The sequence below is a fragment of the Chiloscyllium punctatum genome, chromosome 20 (genome assembly GCF_047496795.1).
Source record: "Chiloscyllium punctatum isolate Juve2018m chromosome 20, sChiPun1.3, whole genome shotgun sequence".
NCBI classification, from domain to species: domain Eukaryota; kingdom Metazoa; phylum Chordata; class Chondrichthyes; order Orectolobiformes; family Hemiscylliidae; genus Chiloscyllium; species Chiloscyllium punctatum.
In genome coordinates, this window is record NC_092758.1 from 71,358,395 (window position 1) to 71,376,559 (window position 18,165).

At 46.0% G+C, this 18,165-nt stretch overlaps 1 protein-coding gene across 1 annotated transcript in view; it reads right to left on the reverse strand.

Moving 5' to 3' along the window:
- Positions 1-649: 649 nt before the first annotated feature.
- LOC140492189 (hexokinase-1-like) overlaps positions 650-18,165 on the reverse strand; it is a 30,046-nt gene continuing 12,530 nt past the window's right edge. The window contains exons 6-9 of the mRNA XM_072591049.1: positions 17,619-17,808; positions 12,851-13,006; positions 12,421-12,651; positions 650-3,116 (exon numbers count right to left, since the gene is read on the reverse strand). Coding sequence (XP_072447150.1) covers positions 2,993-3,116; positions 12,421-12,651; positions 12,851-13,006; positions 17,619-17,808 — 701 coding nt within the window. The 3' untranslated portion in view covers positions 650-2,992. The remainder of the gene's footprint in view (positions 3,117-12,420; positions 12,652-12,850; positions 13,007-17,618; positions 17,809-18,165) is intronic.

Here is an 18,165-nt window from a genome sequence, read left to right on the forward strand (position 1 = left end):
ATTTCCCCATATCCTCTATCTTCCATGTCCTTCTCCACAGGAAACACTGATGCAAAATATTTGTTTAGTATCTCCCACATCTCCTGCGATTTCCCAATAGGCTTCATTGTTAATCTTTGATGGGCCTATTCTCTCCCTAGTTACCCTTTTGTCCTTAATGCATTGATAGAATTCTTTTGGATTATCCTTAACCCTATTTGCCAAAGCTATCTATTGTCCCCTTTTTGCCCTCCTGATTTCCCTCTTAAATATACTCCTAATGCCTTATTACCCTTGTAAGCATTCACTTGGTCTCTCCTGTCCATGCCTGACATATGCTTCCTTCTTTTTCTTAACCAAAACTTCAATTTCTGTAGTCATCCAGCATTCCCTACACATACCAGCCTTGCCTTTCACCCTAAAAGGAACATACCATCTGGGAGTGTCATGGACAGATATGGTCAATATGGACTGATTCAGTCAGCTGTTTGTGATAACTGACAGAACCCAGCTTCCAGCTGGCTGGTTATGATAGAGATGGATAAATACAGATTGCAGCAAGAATCACTCTGATCATCACACTCATAACACTTTATTTCAAAGTATACACGAACAATATTACAATTGACACAGTCTTCAGAAAGAACAAGAAATAATGACTGAGCCTGGGTTTGTTGGACTGGTGTGAGAAGGGTGAGAGAGGATGATGGTGTAGATTGATGTGAGCTTCTGACACCAGGCACCAGGGCACCTTGCAGATTTCAGAGAAACATATAGACCAATCTCAGGAAGGAGGTGTGAGTCCAGGAGTGGTTAAACAGATTCATTCAGGATGAGACTGGTTAAACAGGTTTAATGATGAGGTTTTCCAGCCTAGATCTGGACTCCTTTCAGAAGATTAACAGATGATGTAATGTTGATCATCTACCTCCCAGACCTCTCCAATATCCATTAAAATTCCCAACCAAATTTGTCTTTTCCACAGGTAGAGATGCGTCCATGCCACAGTATTGAAATGCTCTTGGCTTTCATGGGATGTGGGTGTCAATGGTAAAGCAGCATTTAGTGCCCATTGATAATTTTTTAATTGTGAGGGAGTAGGTGTATTATCAAAGGTCTAGATGCATGCACAACCCTGTGGCAATGGATTGGCTCTGGCACACGGGAGACTTATGATGGTGTCACTATCAACTCCATCAATTATCTAATCATCTCGATAATAATGTTCCTTCAATATCTACATTAATGGCAATTCCAAGCCTAGTCAATTAAACTGCTCCTGATCATTTCACCCTTCACAAAACCTTGTTGTCTGGAAATTTCCTGGGTGTCTGGTGAATACTGTGGACAAAGACATTTATGATAACATTGCTGGTTGTGAAATCTCTGTGGATCATACAGTAGCACTCAGTTCATTTCTCAAGTCTTGCTCCACTGATACTGATCCCAAATACTTGTAATATGTGCTTGCATCTTAGAGTTAGACTGTCGCTCACAAACTGGAAACAATCTGTGTTTAAAAGTTGGTCTGTGTGACACAGACTGCAGTGTGTGTCTGCATTACAGTCTGACTGTGTATCTACAATGCAGTGTGACTGTGTGTCACAGACTACAGTGTGTTACTGGGTGACTATCTGTCACAGACTGGAATAAATGTCTGTGTTATTGGGTGACTATCTGTCACAGGGAGAAAGTGAGGTTCCTGAAGAAGGGCATATGCCCAAAACGTCGATTCTCCTGCTCCTTGGATGCTGCCTGACCTGCTGTGATTTTCAGGCAACATATTTTTCAGACTATCTGTCACAGATTGGCATGAATGTCTGTGTCACAGGTTGACTACGTGTCACAGACTGCAATGAATGTCTGTTCCTGGGTGACTGTCTGTCATAGACTGGAATGAACGTCTGTGTTACTGGATGACTGTATGTTACTGGGTGACCGTGTGTCACAGACTGCAGTGTGTGCCTGCGTTACTGGGTGACCGTGCGTCACAGACTACAGTGTGTGTCTGTGTTACTGGGTGACTGCGTGTCACACAGTGCAGTGTGTGTCTGTGTTACGGGGTGACCGCGTGTCACAGACTGCAGTGTGTGCCTGTGTTACTCGGTGACTGCATGTCACAGACTACAGTGTGTGTCTGTGTTACTGGGTGACTGCGTGTCACAGACTGCAGTGTGTGCCTGTGTTACTGGGTGACAGCGTGTCACAGACTGCAGTGTGTGCCTGTGTTACTGGGTGACTGCGTGTCACACAGTGCAGTGTGTGCCTGTGTTACTGGGCGACCGCGTGTCACAGACTGCAGTGTGTGCCTGTGTTACTGGGTGACTGCGTGTCACACAGTGCAGTGTGTGCCTGTGTTACTGGGTGACTGCATGTCACAGACTGCAGTGTGTGCCTGTGTTACTGGGCGACCGCGTGTCACAGACTGCAGTGTGTGCCTGTGTTACTGGGTGACTGTGTGTCACACAGTGCAGTGTGTGCCTGTGTTACTGGGTGACTGCATGTCACAGACTGCAGTGTGTGCCTGTGTTACTGGGTGACTGCATGTCACAGACTGCAGTGTGTGCCTGTGTTACTGGGCGACCGCGTGTCACAGACTGCAGTGTGTGCCTGTGTTACTGGGTGACTGCGTGTCACAGACTGCAGTGTGTGCCTGTGTTACTGGGTGACTGCGTGTCACAGACTGCAGTGTGTGCCTGTGTTACTGGGTGACAGCGTGTCACAGACTGCAGTGTGTGCCTGTGTTACTGGGTGACAGCATGTCACAGATTGCAGTGTGTGCCTGTGTTACTGGGTGACAGCGTGTCACAGACTGCAGTGTGTGCCTGTGTTACTGGGTGACAGCGTGTCACAGACTGCAGTGTGTGCCTGTGTTACTGGGCGACCGCGTGTCACACAGTGCAGTGTGTGCCTGTGTTACTGGGTGACTGCGTGTCACAGACTGTACAGTGTGTGCCGTGTTACAGTGTGACTGTGTTCCACAGGCTGGAATATTTCTATGTTGCCATGGTATTTAGCACCTGTTCATGGCAGCAACTACCGCTGCCCCCCTCCCTGAGCCATCTTTTGAATGTCGGAAAGTCACTTGACACTGTGGAGCCAAATCCTTCACTGTGTCCTCAAGAATCCTGGAAAAACTATTGAGAGAAACCAAAGTCAGAGCAGCAATCAGTGAATTACACAATATTTTCAGTAAAGATTAGATTAGATTAGATTACTTACAGTGTGGAAACAGGCCCTTCGGCCCAACAAGTCCACACTGCCCCGCCGAAGCGTAACCCACCCATACCCCTACATCTACATCTACATCTACCCCTTACCTAACACTATGGGCAATTTAGCATAGCCAATTCACCTGGCCTGCACATCTTTGGACTGTGGGAGGAAACCGGAGCACCCGGAGGAAACCCACGCATACACGGGGAGAACGTGCAAACTCCACACAGTCAGTCGCCTGAGGCGGGAATTGAACCCGGGTCTCAGGCGCTGTGAGGCAGCAGTGCTAACCACTGTGCCACTGTGCCGCCCACTGAAGAATTAGACCATTCTGCCCCTCATACCTATGTTATGTCTCTGCAGGAATTTACCACTTTAGTTCATTCTCCTGTCTTCTCCCTTTAATTCTGCACATTCTTCCTTTTCCGAGAAATCTGTTTCCCTTTTGATTGCTTCAAATGAACCTGCCTCCACCATACACCCTCAGACGGTGCATTCCAGAACCTCATCATTGAGTGAGCCTTGTTCATTCCTGGATGTAATTTGGTAAACCTCTTCTGCATTCTTTTCAAAGTGTTCACATCCTTCCTCTCCTGTGCTGTGTAAAACTATATTTTCGGGTAGGAGAAAGGTGAGGACTGCAGATGCTGGAGATCAGAGTCGAGAGTATGATGCTGGAACAGCACAGCAGGTCAGGCAGCATCTGAGGAGCAGGAGAATTGATCTTTCTGGCATAAGCCCTTCATCAGGAATCAGGAATCAAGATTCCTGATGAAGGGCTTATGCCTGAAACATCGATTCTCCTGCTCCTTGGATGCTGCATGACCTGCTGTTCTTTTCCAGCACTGCACTTTCGACTATACACAATAGTCCAATGATATCTAACCACTGATTTATACCAGATCAGCATCACCACTTTGCTCTTCCATTCTGTGCATGCCTTAGTGAAGCTTAGGATACTGTTTGTTTTATTAATTACTTTCTCCACTTGTCTGGTCATGTTTAGTTACATATATAGCCAGATATCTCTCCATGCTCTTTTGTGTCACATCCTTTGTTTTGTACTGTCCCTCCATGTTAGTCATAGAGTCATAGAGTCCTACAGCATGGAGCCATGCCCTTTGGCCCAAAATGTCCATCCATGCTAGCCCCATTTCCTGCACTTGGCCCATATCCTTCTAATCCTTTCCTATCCACCTGTGTTCCAAATGCCTTTTAAACGTTGTTAATGTACCTGCCTCATCCATTTTCGCAAGCAGCTCATTCCATATGCCTGCCATCTTCTGTGTAAAAAAGTTGCCCCTCAGGTCCCCTTTTATTCTTTCCCCTCTGACCTTAAACTGATGGCCTCCAGTCCTTGATTTTCCAACCCTAGGAAAAAGACTGAGTGCGTTCACCCTATCCATGTCTCACATGATCTTTCACATTTCTATAAGATTCCCACCTCATTCTGCTACGAACTAAAGAAAAATAGTTCTATCTTATCCAACCTCTCCCTATAACTCAGACTCTTGAGTGCTGACATCATGCTTGTAAATTTCTTCTGCACTCTTTCCAGTTTAGCAACATCTTTCCTATAGCAAGGTGACCAAAACTGAACATAATACAAGTGCAGCCTCACCAATGTGCTGTACAACTGCACCATAATTTCCCAACTTCTGTACTCAATGCCCTGACTGATGAAGGCCAGTGTGTTAAAAGCCTTCTTCACTGGCCTGTCTACCTGTAACTCCACTTTCAGAGAACTGTGAACCTGAACTCCAAGGTCCCTCTGTTTCACTTCACTCCCTAAGGCCCTACCATTCACTATGAAACTCCTACCTTGATTTGACTTTCGAAAATGCAAGACCTCACACTTATCTATATTAAACTCCATTTTCTATTTCTCAGCCCATGTCCCCAGCTGACCAAGGTCCTGCTGCAGTTTCTGATAATCTTCCTCACTGTCCACATTACCATCTATTTTAGTGTCATCAGCTAACTTTCTAATCATGCCTTGTACATTCTCACCCACATCACTGATATAGGTAACAAACAGTAATGAGCCCAGCACCGACCCCTGAGGCACACTATTAGTCATAGGCCTCCAGTCTGACAAGCATCCTTCCACTATTACCCTCTGTTCTGACCATCAAGCTAATTTTGTACCCAATTTTCCAGCTCCCCCTGGATTCTATGTGAGCTAACCTCCCAGAGCAGCCTACCATGTGGAACATTATCAAATTTCTTTCCAAAATCCTAATAGACTATGTCTACCGCCCTGCCCTTGTCAACCTTCCTGGCCACATCATCAAAGAACTCTATCAAATTTGAGAGGCATGATTTCCAAGCACAAGGCCATGCTGACTATTCCTAAGCAAACTTTGCCTTTCCAAATGTATGTATATCTCATCTCTCAGAGCTTCTCAAGTAACTTGCCGACCATAGATGGTAGGCTGACAGGGCTATTGTTCCCAGGCTATTCTTTGCAGCCCTTCTTTGTTCTTTCAACAAAATAAATCATGTCATATTCCTCTGCATTGAACTTCCTCTTGCCTACCCACTTCACCAATTTGTCAATGTCTTTTTCTAGTTCTACACTTTCTTCCTCATAGATTTCTACAATTTGCATATCTTAATACTATACTCCAAGGTCGAGATCATTTCTATACATAAGGAAGAGCTTAGGTGCTAATACTGATCCTGGGAAACCCCTCTACAAACCTTCATGTAACTGCTGCCTTTGTCCTTCTAGATGGTAATGGTCACAGGTTTGGAAGTTGCTGTCTGAGGAGCATTGGTGAATTTCTGCAGTGCATCTTGTCAATGGTACAAACTGCTGCTACAGAGCATCGGTGGAGGAGGGAGGAAATGTTTGTGGATATTGTGCTAACGAAACAGTTGATTTGCCCTGGATGATGTCAGGCTTCTTGAATGTTGTTAGGGCTACAAGCAGGGAAGTGGGGAATATTCCATCACAATCGGTCTTGTACTGGTTGTTGTGGTTCTGTTCGCTGAGCTGGGAATTTGTGTTGCAGACGTTTCGTCCCCTGTCTAGGTGACATCCTCAGTGCTTGGGAGCCTCCTGTAACTGTAACTGACAACCGGAAGTGGCAGATACAAATCACTATAAATGCCGGAGGAAACATCACAGAAGCGCTTCACAGGCGGCTCCCAAGCACTGAGAGTGTCACCTAGAAGGGGACGAAACGTCTACAACACAAATTCCCAGCTCGGCGAACAGAACCATAACAACAAGCACCCGAGCTACAAATCTTCTCCCAAACTTTGTACTGGTAGATGGTAAACAGACTTTTACCCACTTGACACCTGTAATATGTACACATTCTTGTCTTCATCTTAAATCTCCATGTACCTTTTCATCCAGGGAGTTCTGGATTTGTTGGCCCTGTCTTTCCTCTTTGTGGGAATATTTCTTGACTGAATCTGTACTCTTTATATGATTTGGAAGTTTACCTTCATTGTTTATATAGTTCTCCCTCTATATGGTATTTTTCATCACTTTTTGTTGCCTTTTAAAACTTTCCCAATTCTCTAGTTTATCACTAATCTTTGCCACATTATATGTTTCCTATCTTTCAAAAGGTCTTCAAATACTGTTGGAGCTCATAACAACCTTTCAAACTCCAACCACCCTCCAGATGGAAGTATTATTCTGGTCCCTCTAATCCTCCACAGTTATTTTAAATCTCTACTCTTCCGTTAATGTCCTCCTTGCTAAAGGAGGCATTTGCTAAAAGCTCAATTAATGCTCCCATCAGCCTCTTATTAAAGAAAGCAACCCTGGTGTATATACCAATTTTATCAATTGAGGTTAAGCACATTCGGGTGGAAGCCATAGCTGTTAACTTTAACACATATAAAGTGAGAATGCCCTTTAAGGGGCTGTAAGTTTTTAAATTGAATTAGGGGGTTTCAAAACAGTATAAAGCAACCAATCCACTGTACTGGGTTGTCACAAAGGATGATCTCACAACTGGAATGGAATGAGTTAGTGAGTGAGTGGAGTGAGTGGAGTGAGTGAATGGAGTGAGTGAGTGGATTGAATGAACAAGTGGAGTGATTGAGTGATTAGATCAGAGTGGTGCTGGAAAAGCGCAGCAGGTCAGGCAGCATCTGAGGAGCAGGAAATTCGATGTTTCGGGCAAAAGCTCTTCACCAGGAATGAAGGCAGGGAGCCTTCAGGGTGGAGAGATAAATTGGAGGAGCGGGGAGGGGGGGCCCTGGGGAGAAGGTAGCAAAGAGTACAATAGGTGAATGGGGGTGGGGATGGAGGTGATAGTTCGGAGAGGAGGGTGGGGGAAGGTAGCAAAGAGTACAATGGGTGGATGGAGGTGGGGATGAAGGTGATAGGTCAGAGGGGAGGGTAAGCAGATAGGTGGGAAGGGAGATTGGCAGGTAAGAGTGGCCCAACATTTCAACTCCTTCTCCCACTCTGCCAAGGACATGCAGGTCCTGGGCCTCCTCCACTGCCGCTCCCTCACCACCCGCCTGGAGGAAGAACACTTCATCCTCCGCTTCTGAACACTTCAACCCCAGGACATCAATGTGGACTTCACCAGTTTCCTCATTTCCCCTCCCCAACCTCACCCCAGTTCCAACCTTCCAGCTCAGCACCATCTTCGTGACCTGTCCTACCTGTCTATCTCCCTTCCCACCGATCCACTCTACCCTCCCCTCTGACCTATCACCTTCATCCCCACCTTCATCCACCCAGTGTACTCTTTGCTACCGTCTCCCCAACTCCCCCAACTTATCTCTCCATCCTGGAAGCTCCCTGCCTCCATTCCTGATGAAGGGCTTTTGCCCGAAACATCGATTTTCCTGCTCCTCGGATGCTGCCTGACCTGCTGTGCTTTTCCAGCAGCGCTCTGATCTAAACTCTAGTTTCCAGCATCTGCAGTCCTCTCTTTTGCCGAGTGGAGTGAGTGAGTGAGTGGAGTGAGTGAGTAGAGTGAGTGAGTGAAGTGAGTGGAGTGAGTGAAAAAATACTGACTACGTTTCCATTCTTCGGCACTCCCCAGAGCTCTGATGAAGAGTCATCTAGACTCAAAACCTTAACTTGCTTTGGCTCCCTGGAAGCTGCCTGACCCCCTGTGATCTCCAGCATTTTTGTTTTTAGTTTCTGTGTCTCTCCTTCAGTGAGGGTAACCAAATGAATAACATATCATAACTCTTAAAGAAGGGCTTATGCCCGAAACGTCGATTCTCCTGCTCCTTGGATGCTGCCTGACCTGCTGCGCTTTTCCAGCAATACATGTTTCAGCAGTTAAAGAAAATCTTCCAACTAGAGCGAAAATCTTGATGCAACTGACTGGTGACTGAAATGAGGATCTTTTTGTGGTGGACAACCATGTGTTATCATTGCCACTGTGGAAAAAGACACATTGTTGATCCTTGTGGTTTGCACTCTGAATCCACAGGAATTGTTCCATCTTGTCTATATTCTCCACCCACAAGAGTTCTGCAGACCAATCTGCCCTACTTGTGAATAAATGTGTGTTGAGATTTAATACCATCTCAGGTATTCAATTGCTAATTTATACATGTGATTGTTGATTAGCAGGCCACTCCTCCCATCAGGAATGTGGTAACTCCTAATTTCTGATCCTGTCTTGAAGCCAAGCAAGAAATCCATTCAGCTACTTGTCCTGACTCAATTTTCTCTGAACTCATTGATGCTTCTCCAGAAAGAAACGTTATGAAAGATCTTTTGAAAATGCTGGCAAATAACATTCCTGAAAACTCAATCAAAAAACATGAACATAGGTCCCTTCTAAGAGCCTTTCCTGAGCATATGCAGGTGGAGCCACAGGTTTGGAAAAACAGGAAACTCTGTACTCCCTGAAATCACAGTCAGATGCAAAACAAGAAAACATCATAGCATATAGGGTTTTGAGCTAAGTATTGGGAAATGAGCTTTGAGTGGATAGATGCTTGATGACTGGCGTGGATACGATGGGCCAAGGGCCTCTTTCCCCGTTGTAGTACTTTATGACTCTAAGAGCCTCTGAGTCACATGAGTATTCCTTAAAGCACAATCTGAGCAAGGCAACACAAAAATAGTTGGAAAGGTGTGAGAAGGACACAAACAGTTTACAAAGAAATATTGATAGTTTGCCAACTTTTTGCCCATCTACTTAATCTAAGTAAAATGTGGGAACATGTGAAGCTGTTTATTTTGAAGGGAGAACAAAAGAACAGAGCATTGTTTAAATTGAGAGAAATGGCAGAAAACTGCAACACAAAGGGATTTGGGAGTATTTGTGCATGGAACACAAAAAGTTTGCGCAAAGCTGCAGCAGGTAATCAGGAAGGTTGAAGGAATGTTGGCCCCTATTTCAAAGTATAAGAGTAGCAAAGTTTTTTGCAACTGTACAAGGTGCTAGTGGGACCACATCTGGCGTTTGTGTATTCATCAGAGGCAGTTCAGAGAAGGTTCACTTGGATGATCCCTGGTATAGGGGAATTGCCTTATGAGCAAAGGTCAAACAGGTTGGGATGCACAGTGGAAGTTTATCCCAAGGAAGAAGAAATATAGGAAGAGGAGGATGATTCAACCATGGCTGACAAAGAAAGTCAGGAACAGCATAGAAGTTGAAGATGAAGTACACAATCTGGTGAAGATTAGTGGGACTCCAGAGGATTGGGAAGCCTTTAAAAACCAACAGAGGATAAGAAAAACATCAGTAAGTAGGGAAAAGATGAAATATGAGAGAATGGAGCTAGTAATATAAAAGAATTTTTAATATATCTGAAAAGTAAGGGAGAAAGGCAAGAATGGACATTAGAATGCTGGAAAATGAGGGTGGAGCTGTAGTAATGGGGAATAAACAAATGAGGGAGGAACTGAATAGATACTTTGCATCCGTTTTTACATTGGAAAACACCAGTAGCATACCAGAAATTTGTGTGGGTGAATCTAGATGAGTGGGTAAAGAAATGGCAGATGGAATACAGTATGGGAAAGTGTAAGATTACGCAATTTTGTAGGAAGAGTAGAGGTGTAGAGTATTTTCCAAGTGGGGAAAGGCTTTGGAAATCTGAAGTACAAAGGGACTTAGGAGTCCTTTTTCAGAATTCTCTTAGGGTTAGCATACAGGTTCACTTGGTGGTTAGAGAGGTAAATGCAAGTCATTTATATAAATAATTTGGATATGAACACATTTGCAGATGACACCAAAATTGGAGGTGTAGTGGACAACAAAGAAGGTTATCTCAGAGTACAATGGGATCTTGATCAGATGGGCCAATGGGCTGAGGAGTGGCAGATGGAGTTTAATTTAGATAAATGTGAGGTGCTGCAATTTGGGAAAGCAAATCAAAGCAGGGCTTATACAATTAATGGTAAGGTCCTCCAGAATGTTGCTGAACAATAAAGGAAAGTATACCAAATGCCTTCTTCACTATTCTATCTACCTGTGACTCTACTTTCAAGGAACTATGAACCTGCCACTCCAAGGTCTCTATGGAATGCAGATTCATAGTTCCTTGAAAGTGGAGTCGCAGGTAGATAGGATAGTGAAGAAGGCGTTTGGTATGTTTTCCTTTATTGGTCAGAGTATTGAGTACAGGAGTTGGGAGGTCGTGTTGCTGCTGTACAGGACATTGGTTAGGCCACTGTTGGAATATGTGTGCAATTCTGGTCTCCTTCCTATTGGAAGGATGTTGTGAAACTTGAAAGGATTCAGAAAAGATTTACAAGGATGTTGCCAGGGTTGGAGGATTTGAGCTACAGAGAGAGGCTGAATAGGCTGGGGCCATTTTCCCTGGTGCATCGGAGACTGAGGGGTGACCTTCTAGAGGTTTATAAAATCATGAGGGGCATGGATAGTATAAGTAGACAAGGTCTCTTCTCTGGGGTGGAGGAGTCCAGAACTAGATGACATAGGTTTAGGGTGAGAGGGGGAAGATATAAAAGGGACCTAAGGGGCAACTTTTTCATGGAGGGGGTGGTGCATGTATGGAATGAGCTGCCAGAGGAAGTGGTGGAGGCTGGTACAATTGCAGCATTTAAAAGGCATCTGGATGGCTATATGTATAGGAAGGGTTCAGCGGGATATGGGCCAAGTGCTGGCAAATGGGACTAGATTAGGTTAGGATATCTGGGCAGCATGGACGAGTTGGACCGAAGGATCTGTTTCTGTACTGTGTATCTCTATGACTCTATGACTCTAATGTTAGCATTCATTTCAAGAGGGCTAGAATACAAGAGCAGAGATGTACTTGCTGAGGCTGTAGATGAAACTTTATGTGGAATATTGTGAGCAGTTTTGGGTCCTGAATCTAAGGAACTTTGTCCTGGCATTGGAGGGGCCCAGAGGAGGTTTATGAAAATCATACTGGCAATGAAGAGCTTGTCATTTGAGGAGCAGTTGAGGACACTGGGTCCGTACTTGATAGAGTTTGGAAGGATGAAATGTACTGCAAGACTGAGAGAAAATGGACATGGAACAGATGTTTCTATCAGTAAGAGAGACTAGGACCTGAGGGCACAGCCTCTCAGTGAAGGGATGAATCTTTAGAACTGAGATGAGGAGGAATTTCTTCAACCAGTGGGTAGTTAATCTGTGGAACTCATTGCCACAGAAAGTTATGGAGGCCAAGTCATTGAGTGTGTTTCAGACAGAGATGGATAGGCTCTTTATTGGTAAAGAGATCAAGGGTTACAGGGAGAAGGCCAGGGAATGGGGTTAAGAAACATACCAGCCATGATCAAATGTCGGGCCAGACTCAAACACTCAAACAGTGTAACACTGTTCCTATATCTTATGGTGTAACGGACTCTACTGACTAGAGTTTGAAAAAAATTGAAACATAAAGGATTCTTAAGGGGCTTGACAGAGTAAATGTTGAAAGGATGGTTCCTGCATGTCTAGGAAAGTCTAGGAACAGCATAATCTCAGAATTGAGGAGGACCAATTTAAAGACTCAGATGAGGAGGAATTTCTTTGAGTATTGTGAGTCTTTGCCACAGAGAACTGTAGGGTAAAGTCCTTGTGTATATTTACGGCTGAGATTGATCCAAATCAAAGATCAAGGGGAAAAGGCAGGGAAGTAAGACGTGACAAATGTTGGACAACCATGATCCTAATGAATGACAGAGCAGGCTTAAGGAGATGAATGGCCTACTCCTGTTCCTATTTCCAATGGTCTTCCGGGTTGACCGAGTGGGGACAGTGTGTGTTGGTAAGCTAATTGTAAATGGAGCACTCTGAGACTTACTGAGGATGTAGTCTGTACAAGGACCCCTCCACCCCGATGGTCATCATGTGATCCTGTTGCTGGGCTTCCCTCATTTTCTCAAGCACAGTAGCGAGCCCAGCCGCACACAGCCGAGCTGCTCTCTGCGTGACTGCCTCACAAACTTTCTGCACCAAACGGCGGTCCTCAATCCCAGAGGATAGATCAAACTTTTCCAGAATGGATTTCACATTCAGCAGGTCATCAGTATCACTGAGAGGGAGCAGAGAATAGTGAGATTTTAGAGCAACACATATACTCACACAGTTACGTTTTAATTCTGAGACAGAGGACCATAGTGGGTTTTTGAGCTAGAAGGTACAGTGAAATAACGAGGCAGAGAACACAGCATGACTCTGAGATACAGAGTTGGTGTGAATATAAAACAGCAATGGTCAGATGGTTCCTCTACCTTTCAATCACTGACAGGTACTTTGTTTCAAAGAGGCCATGATGATCGAGTTGATGTTGTTTGATTTCCGAGAAGATAACTCCTTTCTCCTTGAGCTTCAACAAAATATTTTGAACAATCGTACCCAGGAGCAACCCACTGATCATCTTCTCAAAGCTGTGAATGGGATCGGAGACAGAGAGAGAGGTGAGATGCAAACTCTGGTGCGACCCTGCCTTGAAACTGGGAAGATACTGACCCTGAAACAGGAGAAAGCCTCAACTGGGAACAACATAGAACATAGAACATAGAACAATACAGCACAGAACAGGCCCTTCGGCCCACGATGTTGTGCCGAACATTTGTCCGAGCTTAAGCACCCATCCATGTACCTATCCAATTGCCGCTTAAAGGTCGCCATTGATTCTGACTCTGCCACTCCCACAGGCAGCGCATTCCATATCCCCACCACTCTCTGGGTAAAGAACCTACCCCTGACATCCCCCCTATACCTTCCACTCTTCACCTTAAATTTATGTCCCCTTGTAACACTCTGTTGTACCCGGGGAAAAAGTTTCTGACTGTCTACTCTATCTATTCCTCTGATCATCTTATAAACCTCTATCAAGTCACCCCTCATCCTTCACCGTTCCAATGACAAAAGGCCTAGCACTCTCAACCTATCCTCGAACGAACTATTCTCCATTCCAGGCAACATCCTGGTAAATCTTCTCTGCACCCTCTCCAAAGCTTTCACATCTTTCCTAAAGTGAGGCGACCAGAACTGCACACAGTACTCCAAATGTGGCCTTACCAAGGTCCTGTACAGCTGCAACATCACTTCACGACTCTTGAATTCAATCCCTCTGCTAATGAACGCTAATACACCATAGGCCTTCTTACAAGCTCTATCCACCTGAGTGGCAACTTTTAAAGATCTATGAACATAGACCCCAAGATCCCTCTGCTCCTCCACCTTACTAAGAACCCTACCATTAACCCTGTATTCCGCATTCTTATTCGTCCTTCCAAAATGGACAACCTCACACTTGACAGGGTTGAATTCCATCTGCCACTCCTCAGCCAGGTCTGCATCATATCTAAGTCTCTTGCTTCCCACATAATCTTAGGATATATCCCGTTAGGCTCAGGGGACTTGTCTATCCTCAAGTTGTTCAAAACGTCCAACACATCTATCAAGTCTAACAAGTATCTCTTCTAGCTTACCAGTCTGTTTCACACTCTCCTCTTCAACAATACGGTCCCTCTCGTTTGTAAATACTGAAGAAAAGTACTCATTCAAGACCTCTCATATCTCTTCCAACTCAATACACAGTCTCCCACTACTCTCCTTGATCAGACCTACCCTCGTTCTCGTCATTCTCATGTTTCTCACATATGCATTAGCTTTTCACAGCAGAGAGTGGCGCGAGCTGGGCGGAAGTGAAGTTGGAGCGCAGAGCTGGTCGGGAAGGTAAGTGATTGATATTTAAGAACTTACCTCGACGCCAACGGTCTTTTCTTTTCACAGCAGAGAGCAGCGCGAGCTGGGCAGAAGTGAAGTTGGAGTGCTGAGCTGATTGGGGAGGTAAGTGATTGATATTTGAGTGGGTGTGTTCTAGACCCCAGGCCCTACAAAGTAGGGCCTCCCTACCATCCTCTTCCTCTAACCTAACTTTAAAGTCCAGAGGTAAGCTACTCAGTGTTCTTGTTTTGGAGACTAAGTGTAGAGTAATGGCAGCGCAGGCAGTGGAATGTTCCTCCTGCAGGATGTTTGAGGTAGGGGTGATCACCGATGCTCCTGCCGACTTCATCTGCAGGAAATGCAGCCAGCTCCAGCTCCTCACAGACCGCGTTAGGGAACTGGAACTGGAGCTGGATGAACTGAGGATTATTCGAGAGGCTGAGAGGGTGATAGATAGAAGCTACAGGGACATAGTTACGCCAGAGAACAGAGGTAGCTGGGTAACAGTTAGAGGTGGGAAGGGGAGGAAGCAGGCAGTGCAGGGATCCCCTGTGGTCATTCCCCTCAACAATAAGTATACCGCTTTGGATACTGTTGGGGGGGTCGGCCTAGCAGGGGTAAGCTACAGTGACCGGGTCTCTGGCACGAGGTCCGGCTCTGAGGCTCAGAAGGGAAAGGGGGAGAGGAAGAGAGCGCTAGTTATAGGAGACTCTATAGTTAGAGGGACAGACAGGCGGTTCTGTGGACATGGGCGAGACTCTCGGATGGTTTGTTGCCTCCTCGGTGCCAGGGTCCGAGATGTCTTGGACCGTGTCTTCAGAATCCTTAAGGGGAAGGGTGTGCAGCCAGAAGTCGTGGTGCACGTTGGCACCAATGACATAGGTAGGAAGAGGGGTGGGGAGGTCATTCAAGAGCTCAGGGAGTTAGGCTGGAAGCTAAAAGCTAGGACGGACAGAGTCGTCATCTCTGGGTTGTTGCCGGTGCCACGTGACAGTGAGGCAAGGAATAGGGAGAGAGTGCAGTTGAACATGTGGTTGCAAGGATGGTGTAGGAGGGAGGGCTTCAGGTATTTGGACAATTAGACTGCATTCTGGGGAAGGTGGGACCTGTACAAGCAGGACGGGTTGCACCTGAACCAGAAGGGCACCAATATCCTGGGAGGTAGGTTTGCTAGCACTCTTTGGGGGGGGGGGGGGGTTTAAACTTACTTGTAGTCCAGCAAGTAAGCTAGCTGTTTGTCAGGATGTCCAAGAATGAAGGGAGGCTGTGGAGAAGGTAGCACTGACAGGGAATACTTGCAGACATAGAAATGGGTTCAAGTGTGTATACTTCAACGCAAGGAGTATCAGAAATAAGGTGGGTGAACTTAAGGCGTGGATCGGTACCTGGGACTACGATGTTGTGGCCATCACGGAAACGTGGATAGAAGAGGGACAGGAATGGTTGTTGGAGGTTCCTGGTTATAGACGTTTCAGTAAGATTAGGGAGGGTGGTAAAAAAGGAGGGAGGGGTGGCATTGCTAATTAGAAACGGTATAACGGCTGCAGAAAGGCAGTTCGAGGGGGATCTGCCTTTGGAGGTAGTATGGGCTGAAGTCAGAAATAGGGAAGGAGCAGTCACCATGTTGGGTGTTTACTATAGGCCCCCAAATAGCAGCAGAGATGTGGAGAAACAGATTGGGAAACAGATTTTGGAAAGGTGCAGAAGCCACAGGGTAGTAGTCATGGGCGATTTCAACTTCCCAAATATTGATTGGAAGCTCTTTAGATCAAGTAGATTGGATGGGGCAGTGTTTGTGCAGTGTGTCCAGGAAGCTTTTCTAACTCAGTATGTAGGTTGTCCGACCAGAGGGGAGGCCATATTGGATTTGGTACTTGGTAACGAACCGGGACTTGTTACTGGGTGAACATTTTGGTGATGGTGACCACAATTCTGTGACTTTCACCTTGGTTATGGAGAGAGATAAGTGCGTGCAACAGGGTAGGTTTTACAATTGGGGGAAGGATAAATACGATGCTGTAAGACAGGATCTGAGGAGCATAAGTTGGGAGCATAGGCTGTCAGGGAAGGATGTCGTGGAAATGTTGAACTTTTTCAAGGAACAGATATGACGTGTCCTTGATATGTATGTAACTGTCAGGCAGGAAAGAGATGGTCGTATGAGGGAACCTTGGTTGACGAGGGAGGTTGAATGTCTTGTAAAGAGGAAGAAGGAGGTTTACATAAGGTTGAGGAAACAAGGTTCAGACAGAGCATTGGAGGGATACAGGATTGCCAGAAGGAAGCTGAAGAAAGGGATTAGGAGAGCTAAGAGAGGGCATGAAAAATCTTGAACAAGAGAGACCCTTGCCCTGAACTGGGACAGAATCTCAACATGGAACGGGGAGACATTGATCCTGGAGCAGGAGAGAATCCCCCACCATGAAACACAGGAGACCCCCCACCCTGAAACACAGGAGACCCTCACCCTGAAACACAGGAGACCCTCACCCTGAAACACAGGAGACCCTCTCCCTGAAACACAGGAGACCCTCACCCTGAAACACAGGAGACCCTCACCCTGAAACACAGGAGACCCTCTCCCTGAAACACAGGAGACCCTCTCCCTGAAACACAGGAGACCCTCACCCTGAAACACAGGAGACCCTCTCCCTGGAACACAGGAGACTCTCACCCTGGAACAGTGGCGACCTCCTCCCTGAAACAGGGAGACCCTCACCCTGAAACGGGGAGACCCTCACCCTGAAACGGGGAGACCCTCACCCTCAAGCATGAGAGACTTCTCTCTGAAACAAGGTGGCAGCATTGACCTGGAACAGAAGAGCCCCTCATTCTGTAACAGGGGAGACCCTCTCCACTAAACAGGAGAGACACTAACCCTGAAACAGGGGAGACCCTCACCCTGGAACAGGTAGAACATTAGATTGAGATAGTGTCACCATTGCCCCAATAGGACATCGGAGGGTGGGAACGAGTGGTCGTGGAAAGACTACTTGTGGCTAGTGACAGAAATGGAGGAAATGAGGATCAGGAGTGCAGTGAAGGATTTGTATTAAGTAACTGAGCAATATTTCGGAAGTGTTTCAGCCAGAGTGAAATGTTCTCCCTGATGTGAGTATGCTAGGGGATGGAAACACTGTAAATGCTGTGACCGAATGGGATTGTGGTAAAAATGACACCTAACACCTTTATTGAGATGACTGAGAGAGAAGCGTGTATGTGGACTGTGGGGGGAGGTTAATCAGCTGGGATAACTCAACAAAGTGTAGAGTACACAGCAGCTGTGCAATCATTCCAAACCCTCACTAAAGATCCAACCCTTACATCTGCTGTCCCGGATGCTGAGACTGTTTATCTGCCAGCTCGTCAAATTCATTCATAATGTCCTGAAGTGGTCTCCTCGCACTGTCTCCGAATGCTCCCCATTCTGCATTTATGCACATGAATCCATCATCACCATCCAATTTGTCAATATTCCTCATCTGCTCCATGTAACATACGTTGGTGCCAGTCCCTGTATAGAAGCCAGGGAGAGCACAAAATCAGGATCACATAAACGGGGACCCACAGCCCAGTATCAACAACACCCACAACCCCGTATCACCCAACACCCACAGACCAATATCACCCAACACTCACAACCCAGTGTCACCCAACACCAAAAGCCCAGTGTCACCCAACACCCATAGCCCAGTGTCACCCAACACTCACAGCCAATCTCACCTGACACCTACACCCAGTGTCATCCAGCAACAATATCCCAGTGTCACCCAATACACACAGACCAGTATTACCCAACACCCACAGCAAATCTCACCCCACACTCACAGTCCAGGGTCACCCAACACCGACAGCGCAGTATCACCAATAC